The sequence below is a fragment of the Bos indicus genome, chromosome 15 (assembly GCF_029378745.1).
Source record: "Bos indicus isolate NIAB-ARS_2022 breed Sahiwal x Tharparkar chromosome 15, NIAB-ARS_B.indTharparkar_mat_pri_1.0, whole genome shotgun sequence".
In the NCBI taxonomy this organism is placed as follows: domain Eukaryota; kingdom Metazoa; phylum Chordata; class Mammalia; order Artiodactyla; family Bovidae; genus Bos; species Bos indicus.
Window position 1 is genome coordinate 79,893,510 of NC_091774.1, and position 24,674 is coordinate 79,918,183.

At 37.8% G+C, this 24,674-nt stretch overlaps 1 protein-coding gene and 1 pseudogene across 1 annotated transcript; both read right to left on the reverse strand.

Moving 5' to 3' along the window:
* Positions 1-6,609: 6,609 nt before the first annotated feature.
* LOC139187199 (olfactory receptor 5AL1-like) lies at positions 6,610-7,597 on the reverse strand (annotated as a pseudogene).
* Positions 7,598-14,786: 7,189 nt separating this feature from the next.
* On the reverse strand, positions 14,787-15,728 carry LOC109569331 (olfactory receptor 8K3-like). Its single transcript, XM_019974669.2, has one exon. The coding sequence runs from the start codon at positions 15,726-15,728 to the stop codon at positions 14,787-14,789; it is 942 nt and encodes a 313-aa protein (XP_019830228.2).
* Positions 15,729-24,674: the final 8,946 nt, after the last annotated feature.

The following is a 24,674-nucleotide window of genomic DNA, read 5'->3' on the forward strand; positions in this document are numbered from 1 at the left end:
GCCTTGAGGTATATTGTACAAGGGAATTATTTCCTCTTCTGCACGTAATTTGTAAGAAACCCATGTATGTTCCCATGAAATGTGTTTAGAATCTTGTGAGTTGAATGAATCCCCAGATTTTTAAATCAGGTTTGACAGAGAACATGGTGTTTCTAGTCACTGTACTACACCTTGTGAGTGCATATTTATCTGATGGATATTCACACATATTCTCACATATCACATACAAAACACAGAAAAACAACATAGGAAGTTTCTCTTTCACAGGTAGAGAAGTTCAAACCTAAAGAATCTTAATGCCTCACTTGAGGAACTCTGCTTTTCTGGAGTTTCACTTTACCTTTTTGCTTCCAATGATTATTTACAATAGCAATGTTGAAACACTAATTGGAGTTTCCATGTCCACACAATTTTAATCCCTTACTATTAGCAGTCATTTATGTTATTCAGCTTCTTCCTAAACAGACACATACAATTCTGTGCGGCCTTTAAAACTGTACTGTGAAACATCATTCCCTCAGCTAAAATATCAAAATCCACATTTTATGCAGTCTTAGGAGCAGCACTTCCCCAGGTTATTCCAGGCCTGCACTCACTCTAGCTGGAGTCAACCTGCCAAAATCACCAGCTGCAAGCAGTGGACACAAGAGATTCACCCACACAAAGATACTCCTTCAAGACAAGGAGAGGTAGATGTTTTGCCTAATTCATAGGAACAGAAATCAAAAGTCAAACATAATGAGGAGACAAAGGAATGAGTTCCAGACAAAAGAGCAAAATAAAACCCCAGAACAAACCCTAATGAAATAGTCTTTAGATAAGAGTTTACCTGATACAGAGTTCAAAGAAAAGATCAAAGGAGGTTCACCAAACTCAGAAAATAAATGGAGAGATTCAGTGAGAAACATCAACAGAGACAGAAAATATAAGAAAGAACCAACACAACTGAATACAATAACTGAAATTTTTAAAGATACACACACACACACACACACACACACACACACACACACGAGAGGGAATCAATGTTAGAGAAAAATGATTTGGAAGATAGAATAGTGAAAATCACCCAATAAGAACAGCAACAAGAAGACAAAATTTATAAAAATGAAGAGAGTTTAAGGGACCTCTGTGTCTATATCAAGTATAATAATATTCACATTAAAGGGATCCCTGAGAGAGAAGATAGAGAGATAGGGGCAGGAAATGTATTTGAAGAAATAATGGTATAAAGGTATTTGTTTTCCACAGCTCCAGATATATTTCTAATGAGCAATCATGTTTAAAAACAACTGGACTATATGATGATCTCTTACTTTTACTTCTTTCGTTTCACTTTTTCTATTTCGTAACCAGTGCTCCCATTTCATTTAGTTTATGTTTTCCAATTTCTTCATCTCTTCTTTTTTTTGGGGGGGAGGATGTTCTTTCTTAAACCTTTATCAAAACGAATAGAAAATCTTTTGTATATACTTATATAAATAATATATGTATTTTAGAAAAATTATGAATTTTTGCCTAACTAAAAATTTATGACATTTGATTCTACTTATTTGATTTACTCTGAATAGAATCTTAAATTTCTAATTAAAAAATAAACATGTAATAAAGGTTTACTATGTAGCAGGGAACTATACTCAATATCTTGTAGTAACCTATAATGGAAATAATTTCAAAAATAATACATTAGTATATAAATTTTTTAAAAGGCAGAAAATTACTCTAACATGAGGAAGAAAACAGACCCTTTGGTGCAGAAAGCCAGCTCCTCTCAATTCTTTTCAGTTTCTTTTAATTTTTTTTATTTTAATAAAAAATTTATTTTAATTGGAGGTTAATTACTTTACAACATTGTATTGGTTTTACCATACATCAACTTTTCAGTTTCTTGAGTGACAATTGAATTATTTTAAAAAGGACAGCACACAGGATGGTATGGGGAGGGAGGTGGGAGGGGGGTTCAGGATGGGGAACACATGTATACCTGTGGCAGATTCATGTTGATGTATGGCAAAACCAATACAATGTTGTAAAGTAATTAACCTCCAATTAAAATAAATAAATTTATATTAAAAATAAGAAGGACAGCACACTTTATTTACAACTTATTTTTACGTGATATATTTAAACAAAGACCATCACTCACTTATACAATCTATTTACTAGCAACAAAGAAAAAGAAGAAAAATATCTGACATTTATTGAGTGCTTGCTATTGTTTAGCCTAATTTTGAATTTTATCAGCTCATTTAATCCTCTTACCAATGCTAAGAAATAAGTCATAGGCATTTAAGTTTAATGTGAAAATCAGGATTTACAAAATAAAGAAAGTGAGCTTTAACCCATTTTACATTTTTGAAAATGATAAATAGAAAATATATGAAGTTAAATTTTCTTGAAGTATGATTTATTAATTTAACAAAAAATTGTTGTAGAAGTACTAGATTATCAAGAATATGTTTAGAATGTAAATATTCTGATGAGTTTAATTTTTGTTGCTTATGTATAAGTACTTCATATTCCCTCAATTATATTTTTTATTTACATACTAGTTCAGAGAAGCCCATGCTTTAATATAATTTGACTGCTTCATACTAACATTACAGTGTTATCTATGAAGAAAAACTATTAGTAATTATATATTTATAGACTGATATTTTTCCCTCAGACTTTCTTCTTGTCACTTAATTTGGTTTTTAGATAAATTAAGCATCAGTTCAGTTCAATTTAGTTCAGTCACCCAGTCATGTCCAACTCTTTGCAACCCCATGAATCGCAGCACACCAGGCCTCCCTGTCAATCACCAACTCCCAGAGTTCACTCAGACTCACGTCCATCGAGTCAGTGATGCCATTCAGTTATCTCATCCTCTGTCGTCCCCTTCTCCTCCTGCCCCCAATCCCTCCCAGCATCAGAGTCTTTAAGCATAGGATGTTGATATTTTATTATATAAGTAATAATCCAGGCTGAGGACCATTAGAGTTCATTTCTCCTGAATATCTCAACTTACATGAAAAACTCCATGTAGTCCGAGGGACTCTTGAGAGTCTTCTCTGACGCCATAGTTAAAAATGTTTAAAATGGTCACTAAAAATCTGTTTTACCAAACTTAAACTCATTTTTTTCTAGTTGTTAGCTACATGCTTATTAAAGAACTACATAAACTGTTTTGGACTTTTTTCTATTTTTTAAATACCTGTCTCAGTAAAGTGTTATAAAAATTAGCTGATACTATCCATTTAAAGAGTTTCATCCAGCACCAGACACACAGAAGATTTAACTGAGTTTATCTCTGTTTTTACTTTGAAAAGTGGAACTAAATAAATTAAATACAATCCTTACTAAATGCAAAAAATAGCTCAAATTTTGCTTCAAGAAAATATATGCTTATTTTAATAGCAGGAATGGAAGAACCAAAAAAAACTCCATAATCCCTCCCAGCATCAGGGTGTTTTCCAATGAGTCAGCTCTTTGCATAAGGTGGCCAAAGTGTTGGAGTTTCAGCTTCAGCATCAGTCCTTCCAATGAATACCCAGGACTGATCTCCTTTAGGATAGACTGGTTGGATCTCTTTGCAATCCAAGGGAAGAGTCCTCTCCAACACCACAGTTCAAAAGCATCAATTCTTCAGTGTTCAGCTTTCTTCACAGTTCAACTCTCACATCCATATATGACCACTGGAAAAACCATAGTCTTGACTAGATGGACCTTTGTTGGCAAAGCAATATCTCTGCTTTTTAATATGTTATCTAGGTTGGTCATAACTTTCCTTCCAAGGAGTAAGCGTTTTCTAATTTCATAGCTTCAATCACCATCTGCAGTGATTTTGGAGCCACCAAAAATAAAGTCTGACTCTGTTTCCACTGTTTCCCCATCTATTTCCCATGAAGTGATGGGACCAGATGAATGGAATCCTCAGTTCAGTTCAGTTCAGTTCAGTCTCTCAGTCATGTCCAACTCTTTGTGACCCCATGAATCACAGCATGCCAGGCCTCCCTGTCCATCACCATCTCCCGGAGTTCACTCAAACTCACGTCCATCTAGTCGATGATGCCATCCAGCCATCTCATCCTCTGTCATCCCCTTTTCCTCCTGCCCCAAATCCCTCCCAGCATCAGTCTTTTCCAATGAGTCATAAAAAGAATGAAACTATACTATTAACAGGAACAGGGATGGACCTAGAGACCATCCCTTCATTCACTCCAAAGTGAGTGAAGTAAGTCAGAAAGAGAAAGACAAATATATAATATCCCTTTATATGTGGAATCTACAAAAATGGTACAGATGAACTTCTTTGCAAAACAGAAATAGAATTACAGATATAGAAAAGAAACTTATGATTACCAAGGTAGGAAAGACAGATGAGTGAATTGGGAGATTGGGATTGACATATACACACTGTTCTGTATGAAATAGACAACTGAAGAGAACCCCCTGTATAGCACAGGGATCTCTACTCAGTGCTCTGTGGTGACCTAAATGGGAAGTGAATCTAAAAAAGAGTGGATACATGTATATTTGTAACTAATTCACTTTGCTGTATGGCAGGAAACTAATGCAGTATTGTAAAGCAACTATACCCCAACAAAATTAATAAAAGCAATTGTGATGAAATTTAGGGGCAGTGGGAGGTAGGATGGGCTTCCCAGTTTGTGCTGGTGGTAAACAACCTGCTTGCCAAGGCAGGAGAAGCCAGGGCCCCTCTTCCATCCCTGGATTGGGAAGATCCCCTGGAGGAGAGCATGGCACCCCACTCCAGTGTTCTTGCCTGGAGAATCCCATGGGCAGAGGAATCTGGTGGGCTACAGTCCATGGGGTCACAAGGACATGACTGAAGGGACAGCATGCACACATGCGTGGGAGGTAGAACGGCCTTAGAATAGCTCAGTGGTGTGGGCGCTGCACGGCATCTCAGTGGTGTGGGCAGTGCACTTTCAGAGAATAATTATGCCAAATGTTCAACATGAAACTCTTTGCACTTCTGAAATATAAAATTTCTCTGTCTTAAAGAGTTCATATTGCTGATTCCATTTATATAAAACTGTAGGAAATAAGCAGTCAGACATGACTGAAGAAAATTAGCATGCAGCATGCATGTGAGAATAGCAAAGCAATCATAGTGACAGGAACCAGTTGGTGGTTGCCCAGGGTCAGTGAAGGAGGCACCTTGGGGTATGGGACAAACGTGTTCAGCATTTTCACTGTGATGATGTTTCAAAAATTATCAAATTGAACACTTTAAATATGTACACTTTAAAAAGTCATTTATATCAATTTGAAACAAAAATGAAAAGGAATGAAATTGTTTTAATAATGACAATACAATAACTTGTTAGGTTTTATATTTTCATTTTGTTGATTTTAAAATGAAGCATATCACTTTGTCAACTCTTTTTAAAAAGGCTATATATTCAATAACACTGCTGAAAATAATGTTACTAATTAGATGTAATAGTTTATGCTTATGAAGTGCTTGGCATGTACTATGAACTATGTAAGCCTTTTATAGTCATAATCTTATTTAATCTTCACAATCAGTCCAGGACAAAGGAACTATTACTATTGTAGATGAAGAAACCAAGAAAAAGAGATGTGAAATATAATAATTTACCCAAGATAACAGCTATTACTTGGAAAACTAAAATTGTTGGCCAAACTGTGTGAAGGAAGAGTCCATGTTCCTAATCACAATTGATACAGAACAAGCAAGGAGGTATATGGCAGGAAAGAGCTCTAGTGAACTAAACTGACACAGTGTCAGGATCGGGGTCACCAAGGGCTCAATGTCAAGGTGGCTCTGTTGGTGCTACTCTTTGAGCTGAATGCAAGAGAAGTGTTAGGAAGGTTATTCAGCATGTTGGAAAAAAAAATCTTGCTATTAATCTTTGCCTTATTTTCCAGATTATCTATGCAGCAAACTTGAAATATAAGTTATCAAATGTTGGTCTATCTTAGTATGACCCATATGACATAGAATTCAGATAAAGGCACTTTGCCCGATGTTCCATTTCTTTAATTATGAAGATGTCTTTTCAAACAGGTTGAGATATCTCTATCTCTGTTTCACTCTCTGTCTTTCCTTGTTTGTCTGTCTCTTTCTCCTTTTAAATTTAACACCTCAAAATTTACAAAATGCCTTTCACGTGTAAATCACCAAGAATGACAGAGTGGGTAAGACATATTGAGTAAATGTGAACACTGGAAGTGAGGAATTTGACCCTATCATTTATCAGCATTTTGATTCTACTTAAGCCACAAGGAGATCAGCCCTGGGATTTCTTTGGAAGGAATGATGCTGAAGCTGAAACTCCAGTACTTTGGCCACCTCATGCGAAGAGTTGACTCATTGGAAAAGACCTGATGCTGGGAGGGGTTGGGTGCAGGAGGAGAAGGGGACGACAGAGGATGAGATGGCTGGATGGCATCACCGACTCGATGGGCATGAGTTTGAGTAAACTCTGGGAGTTGGTGATGGACAGGGAGGCCTGGCGTGCTGCGATTCTTGGGGTCGCAAAGAGTCAGACACGACTGAGCAACTGAACTGAGCTGAACTGAACTGAAACCACAACTCAGAGTCCTCTGATTCCTCCCTGTCCTTGATTTCTTCAGTTATTTGATAGCCAAATGCAACTTTTCTATAATTCTCTTCAGTGCATTCTTCAGTTCCTGATTCCTCAAGCTGTAGATCAATGGGTTTAACATGGGAATCACTACCATATAGAATGCCAAAGCAAATTAATCTGTGTTCAGAGAATGGCTTGAATTGGGCAGGAGGTACATAAAAATGATTGTTGCATAAAATATGGTGATGGAGGTGAGATGGGAAACACAGGTAGAAAAGGCTTTTTGCCTTCCTTCAGCAGAACGGATCCTCAGAATGGCAAAGAGGATGAAGATATAAGAAATCATCACGATCAGTAGAGAGCAAAGGGTGTTAAACCCAGCAATGATTAGCAGCATCAGCTCTTTGACATGAGTGTCAGAGCAAGCCAGAGCGACCAAGAGAACGTCCTCACAGTAGAAGTGGTTGACCCTATTGGAACCACAGAAAGACAAGAGGAATGTTGTGACTGTCTGCACAAGACCCACAACGAATCCATAAATATATGTGCTAGCAATGATCCGATTACAGAGTTTTTTAGGCATGAGGATGGCATAGAGTAAAGGGTTGCAAATGGCAACATACCTGTCATAGGCCATGACTGAGAGCAAATACTGTTCACAAACTACAAATGTGATGAAGCAGCACACCTGGATGACACATGCATAAAATGTTATACTTTTAACTTCACACAGGAAATTCACCAAGGTGTTTGGGGTGACAGACGAAGTAAAAGAAAAATCAATGAAAGCCAGGTGGCTGAGAAAAAAAATACATGGATGTGTGAAGCTGCGGGCTGATTTGTATTAGCACAATCAAACCAAGATTACCCAGGACACTAGCAAAATAGATTACTAGGAACACACCAAAGGGAGTGGCTTGAAGTTCCGGATTATCTGTGAGTCCCAAGAGGATAAACTCAGACACTGCAGAATAATTGCCTTTTGCCATGGTAGAGATTTAACTTTTGCTTTTAACAATAAAACCCCCTAGAGCACACAGTCTGAGTATTCTTGTCTCCCTTAGAGATAATCAAGCAGATGTTGGGAACTGATTCTGATCCACCCTGATCTTATGTTGGACTCATTCAAAGGAGACTCTCCATGCAAATTCTGGTTTCAGAATGAAGTGATTTGTTTTCTGCAGAATTTCCAAAGTATGAAATTCTGTGGGGTTTGGAAAGATAGAAACATGGCATTTTATTTAAAATCTAACATAATTGAATACTCTATTTTTAATAAAAGAAAATAAAGACAGAGTTATTTGAGCACAAATAATTTTTTTAATTTTTTAAATACTTGAAACAAACATACTAATTCTTTGGAAATTGTTAATTAACAGAAAACAGTAAATTAAAAAAATAATTTCAGAAGGGGTAGTATGAAAGGCAATTTTACTGTGTATGATTATTTTTATTTTATTTTGTTCTCTTACTATGATTTCTAGTTTTCTTTCAATTACTATGTAGTTTTTGGGAATTAAAGGGAGAAAAGCCCTTAGAAACATAGATAGTTTGCTTTTTCTGAAATATGCATGGGATGAATAAAAATACATTAAAATAATTCAGAAAACCTATTTATCAAGTGGCTCCTAACATTTAAATGCAAAATAGGAGAAGAAAAAATCAAGATAATTTTGTAGAACTAAAAACTGATTTCTGGTTTATTAAAAGAAACAGCTTTTAATGATATTCATTTGAGCAGATATGTTTGATTTTTTAAATTTTTCTACTACTTCATCTCAGATCATCTTTCCATCAATGAGAGTGAGAGCTTAAACCCTCTTGCTGTTTAATTATTAGTGTGGGGTGAAGCAAAATATGGTTTCAGTGTGTTTGCCCTCTAATGCCCTCTTGCAACACACTAAGCCATGCCCATGGGGCAACCCAAGACGGGCGGGTCATGGTGGAGAGATTTGACAGAATGTGGTCCACTGGAGAAGGGAATGGCAAACCACTTCAGTATTCTTACCTTGAGAACCCCATGAACAGTATGAAAAGGCAAAATTACAGGATACTGAAAGAGAAACTCCCCAGGTCAGTAGGTGCCCAATATGCTACTGGAGATCTGTGGAGAAATAACTCCAGAAAGAATGAAGGGATGGAACCAAAGCAAAAATAATATGCAGCTGTGGATGTGACTGGTGATAGAAGCAAGGTCCGATGCTGTAAAGAGCAATATTGCATAGGAACCTGGAATGTGAGGTCCATGAATCAAGGCAAATTGGAAGTGGTCAAACAAGAGATGGCAAGAGTGAATGTCGACATTCTAGGAATTAGCGAACTGAAATGGACTGGAATGGGTGAATTTAACTCAGATGACCATTATATCTACTACTGCAGGCAGGAATCCTTCAGAAGAAATGGAGTGCCCATCATGGTCAACCAAAGAGTCCGAAATGCAGTACTTGGATGCAATCTCAAAAATGACAGAATGATCTCTGTTCGTTTCCAAGGCAAACCATTCAATATCACAGTAATCCAAGTCTATGCCCCAACCAGTAATGCTGAAGAAGCTGAACTTGAAAGGTTCTATGAAGGTGTACAAGACCTTTGAGAACTAACACCCAAAAAAGATGTCCTCTTCATTATAGAGAACTGGAATGCAAAAGTAGGAAGTCAAGAAACACCTGGAGTAACAGGCAAATTTGGCCTTGGAATACGGAATGAAGCAGGGCAAAGACTAATAGAACTTTGCCAAGAAAATGCACTGGTCATAACAAACACCCTCTTCCAACAACACAAGAGAAGACTCTATACATGGACATCATCAGATGGTCAACACTGAAATCAGATTGATTATATTCTTTGCAGCCAAAGATCAAGAAGCTCTATACAGTCAGCAAAAACAAGACCAGGAGCTGACTGTGGCTCAGACCATGAACTCCTTATAGCCAAATTCAGACTGAAATTGAAGAAAGTAGGGAAAACCACTATATCATTCAGGTATGACCTAAATCAAATCCCTTATGATTATACAGTGGAAGTGAGAAATAGATTTAAGGGCATAGATCTGATAGATAGAGTGCCTGATGAACTATGGAATGAGGTTCATGACATTGTACAGGAGACATGGGAAAAAAAATGCAAAGAAGCAAAATGGCTGTCTGGGGAGGCCTTACAAATAGCTGTGAAAAGAAGAGAAGCAAAAAGTAAATGAGAAAAGGAAAGATATAAACATCTGAATGCAGAGTTCCAAAGAATAGCAAGAAGAGATAAGAAAGCCTTCCTCAGCAATCAATGCAAAGAAATAGAGTAAAACAGCAGAATGGGGAAGACTAGAGATCTCTTCAAGAAAATTAGAAATACCAAGGGAACATTTGATTCACAAATGGGCTCGATAAAGGACAGAAATGGTATGGACCTAACAGAAGCAGAAGATATTAAGAAGAGATGGCAAGAATACACAGAAGAACTGTACAAAAAAGATCTTCATGACCCAGATAATCACGATGGTTTGATCACTGACCTAGAGCCAGATATCCTGGAATGTGAAGTCAAGTGGACCTTAGAAACCATCACTATGAACAAAGCTAGTGGAGGTGATGGAATTCCAGTTGAGCTCTTTCAAATCCTGAAAGATGATGCTGTGAAAGTGCTGCACTCAATATGCCAGCAAATTTGGAAAACTCAGCAGTGGCCACAGGACTGGAAAATATCAGTTTTCATTCCAATCCCAAAGAAAGACAATGCCAAAGAATGCTCAAACTACCGCACAATTGCACTCATCTCACACGCTAGTAAAGTAATGCTCAAAATTCTCCAAGCCAGGCTTCAGCAATATGTGAACCGTGAACTTCCTGATGTTCAAGCTGGTTTTAGAAAAGACAGAGCAACCAGAGATCAAATTGCCAACATCCGTTGGATCATCAAAAAATTAAGAGAGTTCCAGAAAAATATCTATTTCTGCTTTATTGACGATGCCAAAGCCTTTGACTGTGTGGATCACAATAAACTGTGGAAAATTCTGAAAGAGATTGCAATACCAGACCACCTGACCTGCCTCTTGAGAAATCTGTATGCACGTTAGGAAGCCACAGTTAGAACTGGACATGGAACAACAGACTGGTTCCAAATAGGAAAAGGAGTCCGTCAAGGCTGCATATTGTCACCCTGCTTATTTAACTTCTATGCAGAACACATCATGAGAAACGCTGGGCTGGAAGAAGCACAAGCTGGAATCAAGATTGACAAGAGAAATATCAATAACCTCAGATACGCAGATGACAGCACTCTTACGGCAGAAAGTGAAGAGGAACTAAAAAGCCCCTGGATGAAAGTGAAAGTGGAGAGTGAAAAAGTTGGCTCAAAGCTCAACATTCAGCAAAGGAAGATCACGGCATCTGGTCCCATCACTTCATGGGAAATAGATGGGGAAACAGTGGAAACAGTGTCAGACTTTTGGGGGGTGGCTCCAAAATTATTGCAGATCATGACTGCAGCCGTGAAATTAAAAGATGTTTACTCTTTGGATGAAAAGTTATGACCAACCTAGATAGCATATTCAAAATCAGAAACGTTACTTTGCCAAACAAAGGTCCGTCTAGTCAAGGCTATGGTTTTCCAGTGGTCATGTATGGATGTGAGAGTTGGAATGTGAAGAAGGCTGAGAGCCAAAGAATTGATGCTTTTGAACTGTGGTGTTGGAGAAGACTCTTGAGAGTCCTTTGGACTGCAAGGAGATCCAACCAGTCCATTCTGAAGGAGATCAGCCCTGGGATTTCTTTGGAAGGAATGATGCTGAAACTGAAACTCCAGTACTTTGGCACCTCATGTGAAGAGTTGTCTCATTAGAAAAGACTCTGATGCTGGGAGGGATTGGGGCAGGAGGAGAAGGGGATGACAGAGGATGAGATGGCTGGATGGCATCACTGACTCTATGGACATGAGTCTGAGTGAACTCCGGGCGTTGGTGATGGACAGGGAGGCCTGGCGTGCTGCAATTCATGGGGTTGCAAAGAGTCGGACACGACTGAGAGACTGAACTGAACTGACTGACCTAATATTGAATAAATCAATCAATAAATATGGTAAGATCTCATTTTTTTTATGCTGCCATTAATATCTTTCAGGAATATTTTCTAATTTTTACCATACAGGCTTTCATATTTTGTATATATCTTTAAGGATTTCATAGTTATGATGAATTTATAACAGGTGTTTAACAATTTAACAAGGCTATGATCTTTTCACTAGTCATGTATGGATGTGAGAGTTGGACCATAAAGAAGGCAGAAAGCCTAAGAATCAATGCTTTTGCATTGTGGTGTTAGGGAATCCCTTGGACTGCAAGAAGATCAAATCAAGCAATCCTAAAGAAAATCAACCCTGAATATTCATTGAGAGGACTGATGCTGAATATGAAGCTCCAAAACTCTGGCCAGCTGATGTGAAGAGTCGATTCATTGGAAAAGACCCTGATGCTGGGAAAAATTGAAAGCAGAATAGGATGACAGAGAATAAGATGATTGGATGGAATCATCAATACAATGGACATGAACTTGGCAAACTCTAGGAGTTGATGAGGGATAGAACGGCCTGGCGTCCTGCAGTCCATAGAGTAACAAAGAGTCAGACGTGATTTGTCAACTGAACAATAACTACAACATTTAACAATTTCATTTCTAATATTTCATTTGTAGTATATAGAAATAAAAATTATTGTCTGTACTGATCTCTCCTTGACCATCCTAAATTCACCTTTTAATGCAATGCTTTTTTTATATAGCTTATATTTCTACCTGAACAATCTCATCATATACTAATAAATACAATTTAAATTCCTTCTTTCCAATCTGGACTGTTTGGTTTTTTTCTTTGCCATATTGAATGCCACCTCCATTAAAATGTCAATATCATGGGAAGGAAGAGTCCTACTTGCCTTTTTATTGAATTAGTGAAAATGTTTTTGAGTTTTTAAGGATGGTGAACAAAGAACAGTGCAGTCTCTCTATGATGTAAATAAAATTTCATAAATGTTAAAAATACAAAATTAAACAAAAAAGTGATAATTTTGAAGAGGATGAAAGTGAAAGTGAAGTCGCTCAGTTGTGTCCAACTCTTTGAGACCCCCTGGACTGTAACCCACCAGACTCTTCAGTCCATGGAATTTTCCAGGCAAGGGTACTGGAGTGGGTTGCTATTTCCTTCTCCAGGAGATCTTCCCGACCCAGGGATTGAACCCGGGTCTCCCGTGTTGCAGGCAGACGCTTTACTGTCTGAGTCACCAGGGAAGATATTTGTATGCATATCATATATAAACAAACTGTTACATATCTTATTACATTTTTCCTAGAAATATTGACCAAATCATGGAATTTTGTCTTTTGTTTGCTACAAAGAAATGATCAAACCATAGCAATCAAAAAATAGAATAAAAATTATAGAATATAATAAAATATTTTACAATAAAATATGCAATATGGTACACATATATTCATGCATACGTAGTAAAAGATTTTTTACACACTCTTATGAACCAATACTGAAGAAGGTTATCCCATAACAAAGGCACAAAGCTAGTTCAGCATAGACTAGACCTCTTATGCAAAAGTACAAAAATAATTAAAACACAAATTTTAAATAAGAAATATTTTTGTTTTTCAGACAGATAAGCAAATGTAACTATTTTGTTTGATCAAAAAGAAGTTAGGAATCAAGATCCCAATAAAATATAAAAATATAACTCAAAGCTTCCATGGGAGAATCTCAAGAAATTTAAATTTTTTCCCTCTGGCTTTATTGTGACATAATTTACAGTTAATATGGTGTAAATTTAAAGTCGACAACATGTTGATTTGATGCATTTATATAGCTCAATATGGCTACAATTTAGCACTAGCTAACAGGGAGGCCTGGTGTGCTACAATTCATGGGGTTGCAAAGAGTCGGACATGACTGAGCGACTGAACTGAACTGAACATTTTCATGTTACATAATTATCATTCCTTTTTCTGAGGTGAGAATATTTAAGGCCCACTCTCTTAGCAACTTTCAAGTACAGAATATTATTAAAGACTATTAAGAAAACGTATCTGGTTCAGAGAATACTTTGGCCCCCTGATGTGAAGAACTGACTCATTGGAAAAGACCCTCCTGCTTAGAAAGATTGAACGCAGGAGGAGAAGGAAATGTCAGAGCATGAGGTTGGTGTATGGTATCACTGATGTGATGGACATGAGTTTGAGCAATCTCCTGGAGTTGATGAGGGACAGGGAAGCCTGGTGTGCTGCAGCCTATGGGGTAGCAAAGAGTTGGACATGACTGAGCGACTGAACTTGAATTTAAAGACAAATAGTCTGATTTAGATAAATAAGATGCTGTGAGTTACTGAATTGCTAAGTGTGCTGAGTCTAAAGACTTCTAGGGCTCATATATAAAAGCAACTTGCCAGTCCAGGTTCGATGCACGATACTGGATGCTTGGGGCTAGTGCACTGGGACGACCCAGAGGGATGGTATGGGGAGGGAGGAGGGAGGAGGGTTCAGGATGGGGAACACATGTATACCTGTGGCGGATTCATTTTGATATTTGGCAAAACTAATACAATTTGTAAAGTTTAAAAATAAAATAAAATTTAAAATAAATAAATAAAAAAAAAAGCAACTTAACTGATGAGAACAGAGCAGGATCCTAAACTCTTCCACACGTGATAAGGGAGCCTCTGAATTAATTCAGATGAATGATGAATTCAAATCATTTTATTACACTGAGCCTCCTGGAAACCACCATAAGTTTAATTTTAATACATGCCTTAGAGAAGTATAGCGAATAAAAGCATAAGTACATGCTTACATAAAACCACATGTATATGCACAAACACATGTAGACACTAGGAAATTTATTCTAATAGTTGGGAATAATGATAATCATTTGAATCATTTTATATATGCTATTCTTTCTCACTTGACTCTCTTTACTTGTCCTTAGGGTGTCCTAACTCATTCTAAGGTATGGTGCTATTTACTTAATTATATTTGTAATTCATCTCTTCCCCTCAAGAAAGGCAGATATTTTCCCCCTTTGGGTGCTAAAGTATATATAGCACATAGAAGTATGACCAGCCCTTAGAAGGCAATTTCTAAATATGTGCTAAACATTTCCATACTTTTTATTCTTTTTAGAGACACACAGAGAACAGTTTGAAGCCCATCACCTAAATTATATGATTCATATTGTACACAAGACTTAAGAGAAAGAATTGCATATTCTTTTCCATGTACTTTGTAGGGCATGTTTTACATCTTTGTTCCTCAAACTGTAGATCAAGGGATTTAGCATAGGGATAATGAGAGTGTAAAATATAGATGCCATTTTATCTGTGTCAAATGAATGGTGGGACTCTGGTTGCACATACATGAATATTAAAGCCCCATAGAACACTGTGACCACTGTCAGGTGAGACCCACAGGTAGAAAAAGCCTTTTGCCTGCCTTCAGCAGAGCTCATCCTGAGAACGGATGCAAGAATAAGAAGGTAAGACACGAGAACTATCAGAAGAGAGAAAATCAAATTAAAACCTGCTGAGATAAGAATAATCAGTCCAATTTCACTTGCATTTGAGCAGAGCAAAGATAACAAGGGAAGACTGTCACAGTAGAAATGTCTGATGACATTATAGCCACAGAATGATGAGTCAAATATCTTTACAGCAATAAGAAGAGACTCAAATATGCTATACAAATAGGGCATTGCCACCAGCACATGACATACCCTTTGTGACATGACCACTGGGTAGAGCAGAGGGTTACAGATGGCCACATAGCGGTCATAGGACATTGCTGCCAGAATAAAAAGCTCACTAATAATGAACACGAGAAAGAAAGTGAGCTGTGTGGCACAAAAGTAATAGGAGATTTTATTTTTATCCGCCACAAAATTTACTAACATTTTGGGGCCCACGGTTGTTGAATAACCAAGATCAGTGAAAGCCAGGTGCCTGAGAAAGAAGTACATGGGTGTCTGCAGCCTGGAGTCCACCTTAGTGAGGATGACCATGCCAAAGTTGCCCACCACAGAGATCACATAGATGATGAGGAAGAGCACAAACAGTGGAGCCTGCAGCTCAGGGCAGTCTGTGATTCCCATAAGGATGAATTCACTCAGCACTGTTCCATTGTGTGGTTCCATCCAGGTTTATGAGGAAACCTATTCTGGGTAGACACAGCAGCAGAGTCAATAGATTTTGTGTAAAATGTCTTCTTAGATGTGTTAGTATGCAGAACTGGTAAGTAATATAAATTTAAATGTCCAGTTTAGCATATTTAAATGTAAGTCCATCTGTCACACATTAAAGTATACATAAATAGAGACAGAAGGAGATATGAAGGTAGATCAGCTATTCTCAATTAGAGTGATTTTACTCCCCCAAAGAATATTTTTCCACTGTCTGGAGACATTTTGGCTGTCATAACTGACAGTTGAAATGCTATTGGCTTGTAATATTTATAGGCCAATTAAAGCGTTCAATATCTTAACATACCATATACGCAACCTGTAATAATATTGAGCCAGTAGTCACAATAATATCCGAGTTGACAAGCACTATAGTATAGGTATAGAAACAGAGACAATTAGAGATACATAAATATATATAACAAAGCAAAACCGAGAAGCTAAACAATCATAAAACTTTATGTACTATAGATAATTATCATACTATTCCTTAAAGTTCTATCTTTATTCTTTATAAGATATAATCACAGAATGACATTTTAAAAATGCATCTATCCTAGGATATAGTTCAGTTCAGTTCAGTTGCTCAGTTGTGTCCGACTCTTTGAGACCTCATGGACTGCAGCATACCAGGCTTTCCTGTCCATCACCAACTCCTGGAGTTTACTCAAATTCATGCCCATTGAGTTGGTGATGCCATCCAGCCATCTCATCCTCTGTTGTCCCCTTCTCCTTCCACCTTCAGTCTTTCCCAGCATCAAGGTCTTTTCAAATGAGGCAGTTCTTTGCATCGGCTGGCCAAGGTATTGGAGTTTCAACTTCAAGATCAATCCTTTCAATGAATATTTGGGAGTGATTTCCTTTAGGATGGACTGGTTGGATCTCCTTGCAGTGCAAGGGACCCTCAAGGGTCTTCCCCAACACCACAGCTCAAAAGCACCAGTTCTTTGGCACTCAGCTTTCTTTATGGTCCAACTCTCATATCCATACATGACTACTAGAAAAACCATAGCCTTGACTAGATGGACCTTTGTTGGCAAAGTAATGTCTCGTCTTTTTAATATGCTGTCTAGGATATAATGCATATGCTAATTATACAATAAATTCCCAAACCAAAAGTTCCCAAAATTCATATAACCCACTACTCAAACATAGTCTGTGAATGATATTTTTCCTTCAGGTGGTACTGACTCAAATTTAGCACACCTGACAGGTATGAATAAGTGTATGAATAAGAAATGCATAATGGACCACAGTGGGAATTAAATTTGTTCACATGGTGAGTCATACCAGAACATGCCTGACTATGTATAGGACATGTATGTCCATGTATGGAACATATATGTCTATAAATACAGTTTCTGCAGTGCCTTCATTTATGGTGAGAAGAGGGAAGCAGAGGATGGTGTGGCTAGATAGCATCACCAACTCAGTGAACATGAATTTGAGCAAACTCCAAGAGATAGTGAAGGAAAGGGAAGCATAGCATGCTTCAGTCCATGGGGTCACAAAGAGTCAGACAGGATTTAGTGACTGAACAACAACAAAGGGTTAATCTGGGTCAATAGTGTAAATTATCTAAAACTCTTTGTTACCATATATAATGGGAAACAGTGTGCACAGTTTTGAGGAAAGATACATGAAGAGTCAATAATTCAGTGAGTCTATCTTACCTGGAAATAGTTCTCAAATGTCAAATACATAGCTTTTTTTTTTTTTTTTTTTTTAATGTTTATTTGTTTCTAATAGTGATAGCAACTTACCTGAAAGAGATTTTCTTCACCATATAAACATATTCTCTGGACTGTTGTTTTATGTCTCTGTCACGGCTATAGTGATGGGTAAGTGAGGAATTGGTCAAGTAGGATGTAATACATAAAATTTATTTCAGTCCCCACCCCACCCCCTATCCTATAACTAAATGTAGAATCTATGTTATAGAATTAAAGTGGAACTTGGCAAATGTCACTGAAATATTGTGGATATTGGTAGCATATTGTACAACATGCAATATTATTTTTACCTGTAATGAAGTTTCTGTGTTGACTTCTTGTATTTCTTACATGGCTTTGAGAACAATATATGGATTCCCTTAGCTTTGAGACTCTCCCTGAGGAGATGACAAGCACTTTGTTGATTAGCCCTAATGCCTAGGAGAATGCAACAAAATGTCTGGAGGTCTTTCAATAATTGTCAAGGACAATTTGTATTCACCAGTGAGTAAATTTAATACTTTTTTAACTCTTATTTTTCACTCTTAGTTAACTTCCCACTTTTAGCACATGGGGCTTTTGATTCAAATGATGTATTAATACATTTAGGAAAGGCCCATTTCTACAATGGTCTGCTCAAAGGGGTTAATTGTCAAATTCAAGGGTGGAGAAATGTCAAAATTCATTTTTAATATATCATTTTTTTAATTAAAAGGATTTAAAATTACACATTAGGTAAATGTGACATGTTATTTCCTTGATTAGTTGGTTTTGCTGTTTTTCTTCACTTCTGAGGCAGACATTAGTTGCTCATTTTTCTCATTTCATAGTTAGTTGCCATCTTCATTTATTTCATTCTGTCCAACTCAAATTCCTACTCCAATTTTCTTTCCCATCTATGAATATTTTATACTATGAGCTCAGTATGTCTTATAATGTGTTCAGATCTTTGATTTCTTTAACCAGCATACTTTTCAACATATATATCCTGCACATCTTCTGAGTTTATTATTTCATTACCCTTTGTATTGTAAATGGCACATGTATGTGTATATATATATATATACATATATATATATATATATATACATGTGTGTTTACATAATCAGTTGTATCTGACAATTTTTGACCGTATGGATTGTAGCCCACCTCTGTCCATGGGGTTTTCCTGGTGAGAATACTGGAGTGGGTTGCCATTTCCTCCTCCAGAGGATCTTCCCAACCCAGTGATCAAACCATGTTTCCTGTGTCTCCTGTATTGCAGGCAGATTCTTTACCACTGTGCCACCTGGAAAGTCAAAAATATGCATATTTTGGTTCCTGCATGTTATGTATTATATTAATATATTCATATATATATATATATATATGCATTGACAAGATATTTGCTTGTTGAGTTTGTATCCTTTTATCTTGCTGAATTCACAATTGTGAGGGGATTCCTGAACTCACATTTATGACAGAGTTCCTTGAGGTTTTCTGTTAGAAAACAGGTCCTTTGCAGTTATGAGAGAATCTAATTTCTTTCTTTTTCCACATTGTATGCCTTGTATGACATTTTTTATTAATTTCTGACATTTCTTGTTTGATCTGCTTTGTGCAACCATAAATGAATCTTCATTTTAGAATGTTTTTGCAACTAAATTTTAGATTATCTTATCTTTTAAGTCTGGCGTCCTTTACTCTGCCTAATAACTTAGAGAGTTGTCATATTTTTGTGGGTACCAACAATTTATTACTCTTTACAGCAGCATGGAATTCACTTGTCACGATTTACTTATTCATCCTCAGTGGAGGAACATTTAGATTGTTTCCAAGGTCGGACTAATATAAATAAAGCTTCTATTAACATTTGCATAGAAAAAAATCTGCTGCTCTTTCTCTTGGGTAAGTACGAGGCAGTGAAATGGATAAATATTATGTTAGAGTTTAGATGTGTTTAAAATTTTAAGACAATTTTTTTTTTGTATTTTTATTGAAGCATAATTTACTTACAATGCTATGTTAGTTTTGGGTGTATAGCAAAGTGATTCAATCATATGTAAACATTTTTTTTTTCATCTTTTTTTCCCTTAAAGGCTATTACAAAACATTGAATATAGTTTTCTGTACTATAAAATAGGTACTTATGGCTATCTATTTTATATATAGTATGTGTTTATGTCAATCCCAGACTCCTAAACTGCTCCCTTTTCCCCCACTCAGGTAGCCATTAGTTTCACTTCTATGTCTGAGGGTCTATCTGCATTATATATAGAGTTTCAATTGCAACACTTTCTTTCATGTTCCACATATAAGTGATATCAAACAACATTTGTCTTTCTCAGCCTGGCTTATTTCACTGAATATGATTGTCTCTAGATCCATCTATGTTGCTGCAAATGCCATTATTTCATCCACTGTTACTCATTTTTATGGCTGAGCATTATTACATTCTATAAATATACCACATTTTTTATCTGTTAGAGGACAAATAGGTTGCCTTCATGTTTTCACTATTGTAGATAGAGCTGCAATGAACACTGGGGTGTATCTTTTTTAATTATTGTTTTCTGTGGTTATATGACCAGGAATGGGATAACAGGATCATGTGAAAATTTTCACAGAACTAGAACAAGAAAATTTTAACTTTGTATAATAAAAAAGACTCTGAGGCGGTCTTAAGATGGTGGAGGAATAGGACGGGGAGACTATTTTCTCCCCCACAAATTCATCAAAAGAACATTTGAGCGCTGGCAAATTCCACAAAACAACTTCTGAATGCTGGCAGAGGACATCAGGCACCCAGAAAAGCAACCCATTGTCTTCAAAAGGAGGTAGGACAAAATATAAAAGATAAAAAGAGAGACAAAAGAGGTAGGGATGGAGATCCATCCCAGGAAAGGAGTCTTAAAAAAGAGAGAAGTCATCCCAGTGCACCAGCCCCGAGCATCCTGTATCATGCATCGAACCTAAACTGGTGATTCTTTTCACATATGATATTATACATGTTTCAATGGTATGGAGAGGGAGGTGGAAGGGGGGTTCAGGAGGGGGAACACGTGTACACCCATGGCGGATTCATGTTGATGTATGGCAAAAGCAATACAATATTGTAAAATAATTAGCCTCCAATTAAAATGAATAAATGTATATTTAAAAAAAGAGAGAGAGAGAGAAGTTTCCAAACACCAGGAAACACTCTCTCCACCGGGTCTGTGGTGAGCATTAGGATCTCAGAGGGCAAAATAACTGGGAGGAAAAATAAATAAATAATTAAAACCCACAGATTATGTGCCCAACAGCAATTCCCAGCGGTGCAACATCCCTGATGCTTGCATCCCCCACTAGCAAGCGGGGGAGGGATAGGGAGGAGCCAGGGGCAGTGCTTAGGATAAGGACCAAGCCTGAATGTCCTGAGGACAATCTGAGGGAACCAGTTTGAGATAGCAAACCAGACTGTGGGATAACTATCCCGTGCTCCAGCAAAAAGCCCTAACCACCACCAGTCAGGCTCACAGAACAAAGGACTGAGCAGAGCTAGCCAGCTGCAGACTGGCCCATCCCCCACTGGAGACAGGCAGGCAAGGGCAGCCAGAGCCAGAAGGGGACAATTGTGGCTCCAGAAAGTCATCCTATACCAAACTGCAAGAAGACCTTGTTGCTAACCAAGGCTTCTTGGGATGTTGGATGGTCAACATCTGACAGGAGGGTTGTAGCCAGAGATCAACTTCCCAGAAGAGAGAAGGTGTGCCCACTGTACACCCAGAAAACCGAGCAGCTGGAACCAGGGAGGGGATAAGTCACAACCTTCAACTGGGGGAGACTATGTGTGCCAAGGACCTGGTCACCTGAGCTGCTAGGACCTGGGATGGGCACAAAACGCAGGCCCAGCCAAGTCTGCACCTTTGTGGAGTAACCGAGAACCTGAACCTGAGTAGCTTACACCTGGGAAGTGCATGCAAACCAGGGCCTGCATCAGACAGTTCCCGGCAGAGCAACCTAGAGTCTCAGCAGTGTAGACTGGGAAAGCACATACACCATGAGCAGGGGCAAACCCAGTGTGGCTGAATCACTGTGAACACACACCAGTGATATTTAGTTGCAGTGTTCCTCCCTCCACAAAGCATGACTGAACAAGCGAGCCTAAAAAAGAGTGACCACCACCGTGCCCCTTGTGTCAGGGCAGAAATTAGGCATTGAAGAGACCAGCAAACTGAAGAAACTAACATAAATAGAGGGAACCGCTTTGGAAGTGACAGGTGAAATAGATTAAAACCCTGTAGTTAGCACCAACTACATAGGAAGGGGCCAAAGACCATGAGAAGTACAAGCCAGACCAAGGAACTATCTGAAAATGAACTGACCCCACACTGTCCGCAACAGCTCCAGAGAAAGTCTTAGATATATTTTTACTATTATCATTTTCTTAATTAAAATTTATTTTATTTTATTTATTATTTTTAAGTCCCCATTACTCCTTTAATTTTCATTTTTATAACCTTCGATTACCTTGCAAAAATAAAAAAAGAAAAGAAAGACCCTATTTTTAAAACAAACTCCATATATATACATATATATATTTATAATTTCTGTCACTTTTGGGGGTTTTTTGTTTGTTTTTTGGGGTTTGTTTTGTTTTTGTTTCTGTTTTTAATATTGTATTTTTGAGAATCCAACCTCTACTCAAGATTTTTAATCTTTGCTTTTTGGTATTTGTTATCAACTTTGTACCTTTAAGGGTACAAATCTTCAGTACTGATTTTTACTTGGGAGCGAGATCACTGGCCTGATTGCTCTCTCCCCCTTTTGACTCTCCTTTTTCTCCACCAGGTAGCCTCTATCTCCCCCCTCCCCCTTTTCTCCTCTACCCAACTCTGTGAATCTCTTTGTGTGTTCTGGGCTGTGGAGAACACTTAGGGAACTGATGACTGGCTGGATCTGTCTCTCTCCTTTTGATTCCCCCCTTTATCCTCCTGGCCACCTCTGTCTCCTTCCTCCCTCTTTTCTTCTCTGTGTAACTCCGTGGACAACTCTGAGGGATCCAGACTGTGAGAGCACATAAGGAAGTGATTACTGGCTAGCTTGCTCTCTCCCCTTTTGATTCCCCCTCTTCTCCTCCTGGTCACCTCTATTTTCATCCACCCTCTTCTCTTCTCCGTGTAACTCTGTGTACCTCTCCGGGTGTCCCTCACTGTGGAGAAACTTTTCATCATTAACCTAGGTGTTTGATCATCGGTGCTGTATAGATGGAGAAGTCTTGAGGATACTGTAAGAATAAGACTGTAACCAGAGGCAGGAGACTTAAGTCCAAATCCTGAGAATATCAGAGAACTCCTGAATCTAGGGAACGTTAATCAATAGGAGCTCATAAAATGCCTCCATACCTACACTGAAACCAAGTACTACCCAAGGGCCAAAAAGCTCCAGAGCAAGACATACCACGCAAATTCTCCAGAAACCTAGGAACATAACCCTGAGCCTCAATATACAGGTTGCCCAAAGTCACACCAAACCCACTGACATCTCAAAACTTATTACTGAACACTTCCTTGCTCTTCAGAAAGAAGAAATCCAGCATCACCCACCAGAACACCGACACAAGCTTCCCTAACCAGAAAACCTTGACACGCCACCCATCCAACCCCACCCACAGCCAGGAACCTCCATAATAAAGGGAACCACTAGCTGCCAGAATACAGAAAGGCCACCCCAAACACAGCAATATAAACAAGATGAAAAGGCAGAGAAATACCCAGCAGGTAAGGGAACAGGATAAATGCCCACCAAACCAAACAAAAGAGGTAGAGATAGGAAATCTACCTGATAAAGAATTCCAAATAATGATAGTGAAAATGATCCAAAATCTTGAAAACAAAATGGAATCACAGATAAATAGCCTGGAGAAAAGGATCGAGAAGATGCAATAAAGGTTTAACAAGGACCTAGAAGAAACAAAAAAGAGTCAATATATAATGAATAATGCAACAAATTAGATCAAAAACACTCTGGAGGGAACCAACAGTAGAATAACAGAGGCAGAAGATAGGATAAGTGAGGTAGAAGATAGAATGGTAGAAATAAATGAATCAGAGAGGAAAAAAGAAAAAAGAATTAGAAGAAACAAGGACAACCCAGAGACCTCTGGGACAATGTTAAATGCCCCAACATTTGAATCATAGGAGTCCCAAAAGAAGAAGACAAAAAGAAAGACCATGAGAAAATACTTGAGGAGATAATAGTTGAAAACTTCCATAAAATGGGGAAGGAAATAACCACCCAAGTCTAAGAAATCCAAAGAGTCCCAAACAGGATAAACCCAAGACAAAACACCCCAAGACATGTATTAATCAAATAAACAAAGATCAAACACAAAGAACAAATATTAAAAGCAGCAAGGGATAAACAACAAATAGCATACAAGGGGATTCCAAAAGTTTAACAGCTGGTCTTTCAAAAGAAACTCTTCAGGCCAGAAGGGGATGGCAGAACATACTTAAAGTGATGAAAGAAATAACCTACAGCCCAGATTACTGTACCCAGCAAGGATCTCATTCAAATATGAAGGAGAAATCAAAAGCTTTACAGATAAGAAAAAGATCAGAAAATTCAGCACCACCAAACCAGCTCTCCAACAAATGCTAAAGGATTGTCTCTAGACAGGAAACTCAGAAAGAATATATAAAATCAAACCCAAAACAATAAAGTAAATGGCAACGAGATCATACTTATCAATAATTACCATAAACGTAAATGGGTTGAATGCCCCAGAGTGAAAGTGAAGTCGCTCAGTCGTGTCCAACTCTTTGCTACCCCATGGACTGTAGCCTTCCGTGGGATTTTCCAGGCAATAGTACTGGAGTGGATTGCCATTTCCTTCTCCAGGGGATCTTCCCAACTCAGGGACTGAACCCGGGTCTCCTGCATTGTAGACAGAGGCTTGAATGCCCCAACCAAAAGACAAAGACTGGCTGAATGGATACAAAAACAAAACCCCTATATATGTTGTCTACAAGAGACCCATCTTGAAACAAGGGACACATACAGACTGAAAGTGAAGGACTGGAAAAAGATATTCCATGCAAACAGAGACCAAAAGAAAGCAGGAGTAGCAATACTTATATCAGAAAAAATAGACTTTAAAACAAAGGCTGTGAAAAGAGACAAAGATGGACACTATATAATGATCAAAGGATCAATCCAAGAAGAA

Excerpts from the sequence above, each read along its gene's own strand:
- LOC109569331 (XM_019974669.2), bottom strand. The coding sequence starts at position 15,728 with ATGGAACCACACAATGGAACAGTGCTGAGTGAATTCATCCTTATGGGA.